This window comes from Cheilinus undulatus, linkage group 5, assembly GCF_018320785.1.
Source record: "Cheilinus undulatus linkage group 5, ASM1832078v1, whole genome shotgun sequence".
In the NCBI taxonomy this organism is placed as follows: domain Eukaryota; kingdom Metazoa; phylum Chordata; class Actinopteri; order Labriformes; family Labridae; genus Cheilinus; species Cheilinus undulatus.
In genome coordinates, this window is record NC_054869.1 from 1,968,232 (window position 1) to 1,982,449 (window position 14,218).

Below are 14,218 nucleotides of genomic sequence, written 5' to 3' on the forward strand. Positions count from 1 at the left end.
CCACACTGCTACCAGGATTCAGACAAAGAAAAGGGCACTATGCCACACCTGACCCTGCCTACAGAGGGGGGTGTTTTTACCTTTTGCTTCAGCCCTCACAATAAGATGTAACTCTCAGCTTGAAATTCCTTTAGCAAGATGTAGAAAAATGAAGCAGTATTACTACAGCGAATATGTATTCCTTGACGCTAAATCACTATGGTAAGTCACTGGAAGGATTGCACGTACAGAAAGGTCCACCCACATTCACAGCAGCAGTAGGACCTCCGGAATAAGGTGGATAATGATCATCAGTGTATTTAATGTACCTTGTCTTGTCAGGAGTTTGTCCTACGTGGGAGTTTTATGTATTTTTCTGCATCAGTTCTCTGTGGGAAAACAGATAGAAATTATTACCACCAAAGCTGTTTTTTTTTATTTACTATGTATGAATGATCAAAGTCACTGCACACTGATAAATAAAATAATCTTCACTCAGCTAGAGAAGGAGCTGAATGGATTTTCACTGTTTAAACCCAGCGCTGTCACTGTAGCTCCACAGGGCCTCCACCAGGAGGCAGTGCTAGTCAACAACCTTTTTAGATCCAGTTTTCTTACTTTTTTAACTGACATACAAAGTACAGCATAAAGAATGGAATTCACTCAGAAATATCTGAGTAAAAGTTTTATTTTTTTGCATCACATTTAATATATTTTGAGTAATTCGTGTTTTATTATTTTATTTCTACCTACAGTTGACCCTCAGGGCCAGCGTAACTTGTGTCAGATGAAAGAGCATTCATCAAACATAAAATATTTATTTATGAGCATGACCGTCTTTTTAGAGGAAAAAACATTCTACTCTACTTGGTCACCGTCTGCAGACACAGGCAGCCACTGTCAACACAACACAAAATAGTTCATGTTTTTTACAGTACCATAAATAATAAATAATAAATGAATACTAAATTAAACCAGTACCACTGAATTTCCCTGCGGGGTTAAATAAAGTTATTGTATTGTATTACTGTATCGTATGTTTCCTTGGCTCCGAGTGCTGTGCGCATTTTTCTGCCCTTCACTGTGGAATAATTAAATTAAAATACAACTCCAATTCCAAAAAAGTTGGGGCACCGTAAACATTCATCAGCTTTGTACACAGCGAGCCAATTTTGGGGGGAAACGGGGTAATACAAAGTCCACTTACAGACAAATACGCACAACTATACAAACCAGAAACAGACAGGAGACACAAACGCTCACAAACCCGTTAAGCTCCGATCTGAACTAGAGATAAAAGTCAATACAGAAGCACAGGGACGCTATTGCACAACTTAAAGCCTTAAAAACATCAGTCAGATATTGGACCGACGTTTGAATGGAGGGTTACCTCTCAAAGGAGCCAATATTGGCGTTAAACACTTCCTTCTTTCTAGTCTGTGTAGGTCTCAGAGAGCACCAGTAGAGGGCAGCAGGGCACTAAAGTTGGATCCAGCCTGCCTGGAATCAAAGGAAGAAGATTAGCAATGAAGAGAACTGTGTTGAATTTACGATATACTCTTTTAGCTTTATTCGGATGGCTTACACTGTATATTGTCTGGAATTTGAGAGGTAAAAACGGATTGGATATTCTTAATTACGCTCCGTGCCGTAGTCTTTGTTGTCTACTCATATTTGCCCGTGTTTATTTACCGGTGTCATGGTTTAGTTTGTGACTGTGTTATCTTCGGCTTGTAATTCGATCGCGTCTCTGGTTGCCGTGGTTACAGCAAGATGGAAACAGTCTTGGTGAGTCTTAGGTTTTCGTAATTATATCGACAGTTCAACAACTAAAAAAAGTCGAATACACATGTGAGGAACGAGTTAACACGAAGGCGGTTTCCGTTTTCAGCAGTTATCTCAATCACGCCACAGGCGCTGGTTAACACGGTCACAGATTAAACGCTAACACGTGTTAACGTGATAACGTTTGCTTGAGATTATATGTAGCCTGTGTCTATATTAACAGCAAGTGTTAACCCTCGGAGAAGATGACTTTAAAGACTTTGGACTATTTCTTCAAGCGGAGGGATATAGAGAGGAGAGACGCAGCGGAAGTGAGATGGTCTCACGCTGTGAACAGCAGGAGCAGCCTGACCGAGGCCCTTAAAGGTGGATTCATCCTTTTTAAAGATTAAACACTATTAGTTTTACATAATTTTATACACACTCAAAGCATATCATTATTAAAGATGTAGTTATCCTGAGATTCTTTCTGTTTTTATTTAATGAAGTCGATCCGACAAACAGTTCTGCAGCCACATGAGGTGATGGTGACGACATTTATGCTGCGTTCCATTTACCTCGGAAGTCGGAACTGGGAATGACGTCACATTCGTCTGCAGAAATGGATTTCCCAGTTGTTTGTTCCATTTGTCATTACCACGTTGGGAAAAAGGAGTGTCCCCATCTTGGATAAGAGCAACTCTATAATGTACAAACCGGCTCCAAAAGTCGGTTAAAAGAAAAGGATGTCATTTTTTATAATGATAATAGAAACTGTCAGAAGATTTATATTTTGAATTTACTTACATTGTTTGATATTACATCCATAAATGTAAATGGACTCAAAAGTTACCAGAGATACAACATTTAAAATGGAAATAGAATAGTGTGCATGGAATGAAACACCAAAAAGCAATGACATTAGTGAATCCCTAAATATGTTTATTTAATTTCTAGGTACCCCATATTAATTTGTATATTCACGGGTAAATCATTTAAATAATGTTTGTAAGTATGCATGTATGTGCTTCACATATATCAGTTTAAAAAGCCTGTCCTTGTTTTTAGCATCACTGATCAGTTGTTAGCTGATACATCTTTAAAACAGCACGTTGCGCAGTACTTCATGTAATAAAAGAGTGTTGCTGCACATGACATGCAATCCCAGGGTAGTGCTGTGTCGACAATTTATAAAGATGCACTGAGAAACAGCAACAGGTTCTGAAAACAGGTCAAAATCAAAGTTTTTACTACACTTAATACTTTGTGCCGCCATGTTGTGATGTCCAGGTTGGGGTGCTCTGTGAAAGACCGAGTTCACAAGTTGTAAATACGACTTGGAGAGACGTTCCATTTGCCACTTCCGGTTAGAAGTCGGAAAAACAAGTCAGAATATGAGTTACAATGACAAATAGAACGCAGCATTAGTTTCTATTTGACCAACCCTTCAGGTCCCACACACATGCTGGAGGCAGACGTTATCATGAGAGGTCGAGACCCTCGAGAGCCAATCATGGCTCATCCTCCAGACACAGACAGTGACATCACGCTGAGGGAGTTTCTGGAAGCAGTGAAGAAGCATGACAAAGGAATCAAACTGGACTTTAAGAGGTGAGACGCAGCTGATAGCCTCTCCTGCTGGGCGGGTTGTGATGTTAACGCTGTCATGTGTCCTCCCTACAGCCTGGAGCCGCTGTCTCCCTCTATGCTCCTGCTGCAGGAGGCTCTGTCTGGCACAGGCCACCCTGTGTGGATGAACGCCGACATCCTCTCTGGTCCAGGAGGACGGGCAACACCCCTGCAGCCACAGGTGTTCCTCTCTGCCGTGAGGTATCTGCCCACCCACACTGTGCTGTCTCTGGGCTGGACCACTGGATGGACCGCCGGGACGGAAAACCCAGGTACAGATACCTTTAAACTGCTAACTGGTCTAAAATCAAAACCTTTGTTCTTGAAATAATGCAGAGAAAACCTTGTGTAAACATGACTGCTGCAAGAGGACTCTGTCAGATGAAGACATCACTCTCTGTTGGTGCATTAACCACATAAACACATGCTTTCATGGATTTTTTTTTTTGGCATTTTAATTTGAAATGTGCAGGGATTTAGAACAAGCTCTGATCTTTGAGATAGGAAGGGAGAAGCTACTTGGTAAGAGGAATCTGCTTTGGGTTGTTTCAGTTGGAAGTAGGTTGTGGCAGTTTTGCTTAGGCTGAACGTGTTAGTTTCACTCTCTCTGCAACAATAGGTGAGGCAGTTGACGCGTGTGGCTCCCTCTATTGATTGCTAAAGTGAAAACAGCCGGGGCGGAGTTTCACTGTAGTCCAAGCTTTAAGAGAGTTTGAATCTAAATTTGCCAGCTGGGGCGGTTAGCGGCTGTGCGCAATCAACTCAATTGTGCACATCTGTGGCATATCTGTCTATATAAGTACACAGACTGCGCTGAAGCGTCAGCCCTTGTGGAAGCCCAATTGTGTGAAGACCACATTGGGTAAAGACCAGCGAGTCTATAGCGAGTCTACCTGTGCGAGTCCACCGACAGGCAGCACTGCCTCACAACAGTCTAACGCACCTCAGCAGTCTAACGCAACATGTGCAACCAAAAAATACAAGTCATATATGGGAACAGAAAGAAGTACAATAGTTACAGAAAACGAAACCTGCATAATCTATCCACTTTGCAGAATGCCTCTTTTCCACAACCTTTTATCACAGTTGGCCTCTGGAACTGCCAGTCTGCAGTTAACAAAGCAGAATTCATCAATTCCCTCACTAAACTGTCTAACATTCAGGTCCTAGCCCTGACAGAAACTTGGGTCCGTCCTGAGAACACTGTAACACCAACTGCTCTATCAGTTGATGCAGTGTTCTCTCATACACCTCGCTCTTCTGGCCGAGGAGGTGGCACAGGCATTATTCTTTCTCATAGCTGGAACTTCAGCCAGTTCAAACCCTTGGACAATAACACCTCATTTGAATATCATGCAGTACAGGTCACTGCACCAATAAAGGCTTACATGGTTGTGGTATACCGCCCACCTGGGGGTCACCTAGACAACTTTATTGTGGAACTGGACATGTTACTCTCAGACATCCCTGATGATGGCACACCATTGGTTGTCATGGGTGACATAAACATCCACTTGGATAGAGCCCAGGCTACTGATTTTATTTCACTACTGTCTATCCATCAATCTATCAAGGGGCTATCCTTGAAATAAATAAACAAATAAACAAATAAACTGTCCTCCTTTGACTTGAAACTGGTTCAAACGCCTCCTACAAACAAGGCTGGTAATACACTGGATTTGATTCTAACTCGCAATTGCTCCACAGCTAATTTGAGTGTAACACCACTTCACCTCTCTGACCACTATTTCATTCAGTTCTCACTTGGCTTACCTGAACTTCAACAATCTACAATTAAGATCATACTGCAGAAACCTTCGATCACTTGACCCAACACACCTGTCTGACAAGGTCTCAGCTGCACTAGCCTCATGTAACGAGTCCTTCACACTCACTGTTAACGAGGCCACAGACACATTCTGCTCCTCACTGACCTCCTCTCTGGACAAACTCTGCCCTCTGGTGTCTAAGCCTATTTGAAATACTCCACCTTATCCCTGGCTCACTGAGGTCATCAGAACCCAAAGGGCAGGGCTCAGGGCGGCAGAGAGAAAATGGCGTAAATCCAAACAAACCACTGACTTGAGTGCTTATCAGCAAAAACTGTCCTGTTTTACCTCTGCTCTAAAATCTGCTAAGAAGGCGTTCTATCAATCAAAGATCTGTGCTGCCACTGATGCACGCAAACTCTTCTCTGCTTTTAACTCGCTCCTCTCTCCTTCAAACCCACAACCCTCCAGTATGTTGACTCCAGACATGTTCGCCTCCTACTTCACTGACAAGGTTTCTACCATCAGCAACCAATTCTCTGAGCCTGTCCAACTCAGTTTTCTTCCACCAGCTAGTGATGCCTCACTTAGCTCATTCCCTCCACTAAGTGAGAGCGAAGTCACCAGGCTTCTGCTTGACTCTAAGCCCACAACCTGTCCCCTCGATCTGATACCATCACATCTCCTGCAGGCGATTGAGCCCACAATCAACCCTGCTGTGAGTTGTATCATTAACTCCTCTCTGTCCACAGGTGTTTTCCCAGCTGCTTTCAAGCAAGCGCGGGTTACACCACTGCTCAAAAAACCCACTCTCAACCCAGCCCTGGTTGAAAATTACAGGCCAGTCTCACTTCTCCCATTCCTATCAAAAATACTGGAGTGCACAGTCTTCAACCAGCTCTCAGAACACTTGCAGAACAATGATCTACTTGATCAGAATCAGTCTGGCTTTAGGCGGGGCCACTCTACTGAAACTGCACTTTTGTCGGTAACGGAATCACTTCGCTTGGCCAGAGCAGCTGGCCAGTCCTCAGTTCTCTTACTGCTTGATCTGTCCGCTGCCTTTGACACAGTAAACCACCAAATCCTCCTCTCCACACTCTATTCACTTGGTATCTCAGGATCTGCCCTACAGTGGTTTAAGTCCTACTTCACAGGGAGATCTTTTAGAGTATCATGGAAGGGAGTAGTGTCTAAACTGCATGGCTTATCAACAGGGGTGCCTCAAGGGTCTGTGCTCGGTCCCCTACTTTTCTCAATATACACCACCTCACTTGGTGCAATCATCCGCTCCCATGGCTTTTCGTATCACTGCTATGCAGATGATACACAGCTATTCCTGTCCTTTCCACCAGATGACACAACTGTCTCAGCTCGGATCTCATCCTGCCTTGCTGATATTTCTAAATGGATGAGGGAACGTCACCTTCAGCTCAACCTGCCCAAAACGGAGCTCATTATCATCCCAGCCAGTCCCACTGTGGAACCGCAGATCAGTATCCAGCTTGGATCAAATAATCTCTTGCCCACTAAGTCAGCCCGGAATCTGGGTGTCATGATTGATGACCAGCTAACCTTCAAGGTCCATGTGGCCTCGATTGCTCGGTCCTGCCGTTTTGCCCTCTACAACATCAAGAGGATCAGACCCTACTTGACAGAGCATGCTACACAACTCCTGGTACAGGCTCTTATAATATCACGTATTGACTACTGTAACTCATTACTGGCAGGCCTACCTGCATGCACAGTTATACCTCTGCAGTTGATCCAGAACGCAGCAGCACGTCTGGTCTTCAACCAACCCAAGAGAGCTCATGTCACGCCTCTTTTAATCTCTCTACACTGGCTTCCAGTTGCAGCTCGCATTAAATTCAAAACTCTAATCATTGCTTACAAAGCAGTAACTAAAACTGCTCCTGTTTACCTGGAGTCCCTCATCCAGGTCTCCATCCTTCTCGCCCCCTCCGCTCAGCCAGCGAAAGGCGCCTGGTACTTCCAGCACATCATGCTCCTAAGTCACTAGCTCGACTCTTCTCCTCTGTTGTCCCTAAATGGTGGAATGAATTACCCAACTCCATTGGATCTACAGACTCCCTCTCTACTTTCAAGAGAAAGCTAAAGACCCAGCTCTTTAGAGAACACTTTGCACTTAGCTAGGCAATTCTCTACTGTTGTCCCCAGTAGTAGATTGAGTCTCAGCCAGACTATTCTCCGCTGCTGTCCCCAGTGGTTGAATGAGTTTCCCAACTATAGTTAGCTCGCACTGTCCTGCTCTACTTCTGGGATTTCTTTGCCCAGCTCTTTGGGAATGATCCAGCACTTGGTACTTGGTAAATAGTTGTTGTGAAGTCTAATGGATGGCGATTAGTGATCCCACATTTTCCTTGATTCATTGTTGCTGTCTAATAACAAAAAAAACAACAACACAAAAACTCCACAAAAACAACAACGTATATTTTAGGTACTCTGCCTTAAACTCTACATTGGCAGCACTTGCGTCCAATTGGACCTGAAGCACTTGATGGCACTTACTGATGTTGTTTCTTCTTGTCTAGATCGTTGCTTGTGTTGCTCTTGCTCTCAAATGTACGTCGCTTTGGAGAAAAGCGTCTGCTAAATGACATTGTAACATTGTAACATTTAAACTATTACTTAGAGTCTCTATCTCCCAAGACACATTTTGGCTATAATGTTGACATTTTTGCCTTTTAATAGCTCCAGTACCAACCTTTTGAATACTTTAGAAACAAGATTAAGCGTTTTCTGTTGTGGCGCCTAAATTCTGGAATGAGCTACCTCTTGAAATCAGGATGTCCCCCACCTTTACCCACTTTATTCCTTGGCTCTTGAACTCTGCATGAGAGTTGTGTGATTTCCTTAGAGTCTTTTATCTTCTTTTACTTGCTTTTATTTTTTTTTTTTTTACCCTTTTATGCGTGTTTTTTAATTTTTTAATTACTTTTAATTTTTATGTATTTTTATGATGTTTTTATGTCCACTGTGGTTTTATGTTTTTATTTGCGTTTTAGTCACTCTGCAGCACTTTGGCAAACATAATGTTTTTTGAAATGTGCTACACTATATTACCAAAAGTATTCGCTCACCGGCCTTGACTGGCATATGAACTTCAGTGACATCCCATAGGGTTTAACATGATGTCTGTCCACCCTTTGCAGCTATAACGGCTTCAACTCTTCTGGGAAGGCTTTCCACAAGGTTTATGGGAATTTTTGACCATTCTTGCAGAAGCACATTTGTGAGGTCACACACTAATGTTGGACCAGAAGGCCTGGCTCTCAGTCTCCGCTCTAATTCATCCCAAAGGTGTTCTATGGGGTTGAGGTCAGGACTCTGTGCAGGCCAGTCAAGTTGATCCACACCAAACTCTCTCCTCCATGTCTTTATGGACCTTGCTTTGTGCACTGGTGCACAGTCATGTTGGAACAGGAAGGGGCCATCCCCAAACTGTTCCCACAAAGTTGGGAGCATGGAATTGACCTATGGCTAAGTCCCGCCCTCGGACGCGATGAGCCAATCACAGTGCCACTCCAATACACTCGGACATCTGCTGCCTGGACGACCATTGAAATGAATAGGAGAAAGTCAGTTTTCGTCCAGTTTTATGTGGGTTTTTTTTTTTTTTTTTTTTTTTTTAGATTTTATGTTTAAAAACGGTTAAACGGTGTTCATGGGGTACATGCGACTCCAACACAAGGTATCCTGAGAGGCTGGGTGACGGAGTGTATTTTTTACCCTTTCCTAAGCCACATCTAAACCGAGAAAAGTGTCTTCTTTGGATAAAAGTTTTGCAGTAGACCACAACATCAACTAAACGTGGATAAAATTAACAACATCTGTTCTAAGGTAAGCCAACATCGTATTTAGGCAGCATGTTGTCACTTTGCTGGAAAGAAATATAAAGTTATCTTTAACATCTCTAACATTAGCTAAAGTTAGCCTAACATTAGCTCCTAGCTGCGTTGTTTGTTGTGTCATGTTGTTTGTTGGGAGTTCATTGGCATTGTTTGTAGTAGTTTTTATTCTTTGGTGATCGTACATCATTGTTAGCTGTTGTCCAAAGGGCTCTAGTTAAACTAACATTAACTTCTGGAGCTTAGCTTTGTTAGCTTATCTGTAATAGCCAAGATAACAAAGGTTGGCAAACAGTATGCTGAATGATTCAGTGTAAATACTGTAGCACCAAACTAACAGAGAGACACTCTTGGTAAGGATGGTAAAAAGGCCGTTGTATTTTTCTCATATTCTGAGCCAAAAACCTTAACTTCAGTGGCTCTTTGATGCTGATCCTCTATCTTGTGGTCTGAGATTGTGATGGCAATGAGATGCGGTTTATCACGTTTGCACTGGGACCTGTAAATTTTGGCTTGTAACTGAAGCTTCTTATCGACCTTCTCAACAATAAAATGATCAATTTATCTCTCCAATGCGTAGTAGACCCTTTTGGTGATTTCTAGATGATATGTGATCTTTCTGTCTCCAAAAACCATCAATGGCCTCCAGTAAAATCTCTCCTACTGTGACACCTTCAATAGCGTCTGTCACTGAATGTTCATTGTTTGTCCGACTGAGTGGAGGGGGTGTGGCTTAGCCATAGGTCAATTGTCCAAAATCTCTTGGTATGCTGAGGCATTCAGAGTTCCTTTGACTGGAACTAAGGGGCCAAGCCCAGCTCCCGAAAAACAAACCCACACCATAAGCCCCCCTCCACCAAACTTTACACTTGGCTCAATGCAGTTAGACAAGAACCGTTATCCTGGCAACCGCCAAACCCAGACTCATCCATTAGATTGCTAGATGGAGAAGTGTGATTCGTCACTCCAGAGAACGCGTCTCCACGTCTAGAGTCCAGTGGCAGCATGCTTTACACCACTGCATCCGACGCTTTGCATTGCACTTGGTGATGTCTGGCTTGGATGCAGCTACTCGGCCATGGAAATCCATTCCATGAAGCTTTCTACCACTGTTCTTGAGCTAATCTGAAGGCCACATGAAGTTCGGAGGTCTGTAGCCATTGACTCTGCAGAAAGTTGGCCACCTCAGCACACTATGACCTCGGCATCCTCTGACCCCGCTCCCTCATTTTACGTGGCCTACCACTTGGTGGCTGAGTTGCTGTCATTCCCAGTGGCATTCCACTTTGTTATAATACCACTGACAGTTGACTGTGGAATATTTAGGAGCCAGGAAGTTTCACCACTGGACTTGTTGCACAGGTCACCACAGTACCACGCTGGAATTCACTGAGCTCCTGAGAGCAACCCATTCTTTCACAAATGTTTTTAGAAACAGTCTGCATGCCTAGGTGATGATTTTAGACACCTGTGGACATGGAAGTGATTTGAACACCTGATTTCAATTATTTGCACGAGTGAGTGAATACTTTTGGCAATGTAGTGTATGAAGTGGATAGCCACCCCCTGACATCTGGTCCAACCCACCAGGTCCTGGGTACCCTGTAAGCAGCAAACTGGATCAGGCCTAGGAAAGTGTGCCAGGTGCCTTTAGAAGCGTGGCTGGCGCTCCTACCCATCAGCTGATTCTTCCCATCCTGGCTATCATGAGCATGATGCTGATACCCAAAGATGCAGGGAAGAGAAGTTCTCACAAAGGAGTCCAGCTGGTACCTCTAGCCATCAATCCTCACAGGAGTACCTAAAGACTCGAAACACTAAACCCTGTTAAAATGAATTTGTGAGTTTTCTCTGCTGATATGTAAGGTTTATTTGAACTAGTAGAGCTTAACAGCCAAACTAACTAAAATACTGTTGCAGATTTGACATTTTCACTTAAGCCGACCAATCGGTGAAAAGCATTTTTTAACCCAGTGCTGCCTCCTGTGTCTTATTGTCTTTAATCAGAATAACAGCTAAAATCATAACTTCTGTTTCCCTCTGTTAATCCTCAAACAGCACTAAGTGTGTACAAAATATAACAAAGCATTTTGTTTACCAAGACTACATCCAGAGCCTGGAGTATAAACATTACTGACACCTAGTGGTGAATAACATGAGATAATTTAACAATGGACAGCAGGACTGAGCGGAGGCTCATGATAAGTAGCAGTATAACTGATCACAGAGAACACTGCTGTCACTTAAATCCCCAGCTCTTCATCATCCTCCCAGCTATTTCTGCTTTCAAAATGGCCACCATGACAGCTAGGACCTTATAGTATGAGGCATTCAATTATTTAAGCTTACGCTGGACCGTTCTCAGCTGAAACACCTTAGTAGAGCATAAACTCTGTTATAAGAACAACATGGCTTACATTCAAACTGGACTACATTTGACCTTACACACAGCTGGCGTGACCGGGCAGGTGTGTACCACTCAGAAAACCGGTGAAAGAGTCCATCCTACAAAGCTTTCTGGGACTGACAAACCAGGAAGTGCACTTTGAGCAGTTTTTCTCACTTGTTATGAGAAATTCACAGGACCAGAGTCCGCTGAGGCTGCACATGCTCAGTTAAAGTCTAATTCAGCTGCTGGTCTGTCTACGTTTTCTTCATGGTCACTGTTTTGTTCAGGGTACAGCTGGGAGATGGTGCATGAGATGGAGGACATCTGTAAGACTCTTGAACATCCCGTCACGTTCCCAGTGCGAGCCGCTCTGATGGCCCAGTCTGTCCCTCAGCTCACCTGGCTGCTGCAGCAGTCGGACAGGTGAGTAAAAACTAAACATAACGGGGAAACAGATCTTTGATTAAACGTTGGTTTTAGTTTCTGACATGAAGACCTACTTGAAGCTGTTTATTGTGTTTACTACATTTTCAGCTACTCCCTCACCGTGTGGACGGGTCAGGATGACAAGTTTGTCCTGGAGGACTTGCAGCTCTTCAGGAAACAGTTTGACATCAGCAGGATTTATTTCGACCTTCCTGAACCTCAGAGGGCTGAGCTCATAATCACGGAATAAGACAAGAACTGAACGTTGCATCAAGTTAAACACTGTTCAGACTCTGACAGCACTGTGATGCCACCTGGTGGAGAGAGGAAGATTTCTCAGGAAGTTTCCTGCAGATCATCACCTGACGTCAGGAAGTCGGGCTTAGCGTGATTATCTCATTCATCCTGAGAATGATAACTCCTACTTGGAATCCATATGCATTTATGATGACAAGTAAAATTCTTTATCAGAAAAGTAAAGTAAAATGAATAATTTAGCACTCGCTCTAATGATGGAAGCGATGCCATAAGCTCACTGTGTCAGTGGCACCCTGTCCTCACTGCTGATTGGCTGGCTGGTACTGTGTAATGTCAAGCCAATCAGATAATATCATGGGTCAGTGTATTTTCTGGGAAAAACGGGCAAAACTGGTTATTTCATTTTTTGTTTTTGGTCAAAAATGGACAAAATGGAAAAACGAGTCTTTTTTTCCATTTTTTTATTTTGGTAACAAAAACGGAAAAACAAATAACATTTTTAAAAAATGGGGTCCAATTTTTACTTTTTTCAATTCCATTATTTTGTTTTTTTTTGTTTCATTTAATGGAATTCTTGAGGAAAAGGAAGTCATGTGAGCATTGGGAAACATGAGCATTTCAAAATAAAAGCCTCCATGTCTTAACAAGAGCCATCTGTTATGTTTTACAGTATTGTAATAGGTTAAAGTGCCCCATATACAAAGTATGATAAATTATTTAAATTGTAAAAATATGGGCTATTTAATGGATTCTAATTTAATTACCTTTTATAATCTTTTATTCTCAATTCACATAGCAGGCCTTTTATAGCATGCATTTGCTGATTGTGTGTGTGGTGTCAGATTTACACCAACTCTAATTTATACATGCATACATAGTCATTTCCCCCCCATACATGCATATATATATATATATATATATATATATATATATATATATATATACACAGTTGAAACCAGAAGTTTACATACACTATATAAAAAGGCACATAAACTTTTTTTTTCTCACCGTCTAATATTAAATCAGATTAAACTTTTTCCCTGTTTTTGGTCAATTAGGATTACCAAAATTATTTCTATTTGCAAAATGCCAGAATAATGAGAGAGATTATTTTTTAGACATTTTTTTATTATTTTCTTGAGAGTCAGAAGTTTACATACATTTCATTAGTATTTGGTAGCATTTCCTTTAAACTGTATGACTTGGGTCAAACGTTTTGGATATGCTTCCACAAGCTTCTCACAATAGTTTGCAGGAATTTTGGCCCATTCCTCCTGGCAGAACTGGTGTAACTGAGCCAAGTTTGTAGGCCGCCTTGCTCGCACATGCCTTTTCAGCTCTGCCCATAAATTTTCAGTGGGATTGAGATCAGGGCTTTGTGATGGCCACTCCAAAACATTGACTTTGTTATCCTTAAGCCACTTTGTAACCAGTTTGGCAGTATGCTTAGGGTCATTGTCCATTTGGAAAACCCATTTGTGCCCAAGCTTGAACTTCCTGGCTGATGTCTTGAGATGTTGCTTCAGTATTTCCACACAATGTTCTTTCCTCATGATGCCATCTATTTTGTGAAGTGCACCAGTCCCTCATGCAGCAAAACAACCCCACAACATGATGCTGCCACTCCCATGTTTCACAGTTGGGATGGTGTTCTCAGGCTTGCAAGCTTCCCCCTTTTTTCTCCAAATATAACGATGGTCATTATGGCCAAAAAGTTAAATTTTAGTTTCGTCAGACCACAGAACATGTCTCCAAAAATTAAGGTCTTTGTCCCTGTGTGCATTTGCAAACTGTAATCTGGCTTTTTTATGTTTCTTGTGGAGTAATTGCTTCTTCCTGGGAGAGTGGCCTTTCAGCCCATGTCGGTACAGGACTTGTTTGACTGTTGATAATGACACACTCTTACCAGCTTCAGCCAGCATCTTCACAAGGTCTTTAGCTTTTGTTCTTGGGTTGAGATGCACTTTTCGGACCAAAGCACATTCATCTCTGGGACACAGAACCCGTCTCCTTCCTGAGCGGTATGATGGCTGGACATTCCCATGGTGTTTATATTTGCGTATAATTGTTTGAACAGATGAACGTGGCTCCTTCAGGCATCTGGAAATTGCACCCAAGGATGAACCAGACTT

General features: G+C 42.6%; 1 protein-coding gene across 3 annotated transcripts; it reads left to right on the forward strand.

Moving 5' to 3' along the window:
- The first annotated feature begins 1,463 nt into the window (after positions 1-1,463).
- Positions 1,464-12,506, forward strand: fam151b (family with sequence similarity 151 member B). Of its 3 annotated transcripts, XM_041788045.1 has the most exons (6): positions 1,464-1,590; positions 1,988-2,130; positions 3,195-3,354; positions 3,427-3,644; positions 11,690-11,825; positions 11,937-12,506. In XM_041788045.1, the coding sequence occupies exons 2-6, from the start codon at positions 2,010-2,012 to the stop codon at positions 12,076-12,078; spliced, it is 777 nt and encodes a 258-aa protein (XP_041643979.1). In that variant the 5' UTR covers positions 1,464-1,590; positions 1,988-2,009; the 3' UTR covers positions 12,079-12,506. The 3 variants fall into 3 exon arrangements, with proteins under 3 accessions (XP_041643979.1, XP_041643980.1, XP_041643981.1); XM_041788046.1 differs by lacking the exon at positions 1,464-1,590 and having other exon boundaries at positions 1,705-2,130; XM_041788047.1 differs by lacking the exon at positions 1,464-1,590 and having other exon boundaries at positions 2,070-2,130; positions 2,253-3,354.
- Positions 12,507-14,218: the final 1,712 nt, after the last annotated feature.

What these genes read in the sequence shown, in the direction of transcription:
- fam151b (XM_041788045.1), top strand. Translation starts at nt 2,010, where the DNA reads ATGACTTTAAAGACTTTGGACTATTTCTTCAAGCGGAGGGATATAGAG. An exon ending in CCTGACCGAGGCCCTTAAAG is followed by an intron (nt 2,131 to 3,194) that starts GTGGATTCATCC and finishes CCAACCCTTCAG; the next exon opens with GTCCCACACACATGCTGGAG. An exon ending in CGCCGGGACGGAAAACCCAG is followed by an intron (nt 3,645 to 11,689) that starts GTACAGATACCT and finishes TGTTTTGTTCAG; the next exon opens with GGTACAGCTGGGAGATGGTG.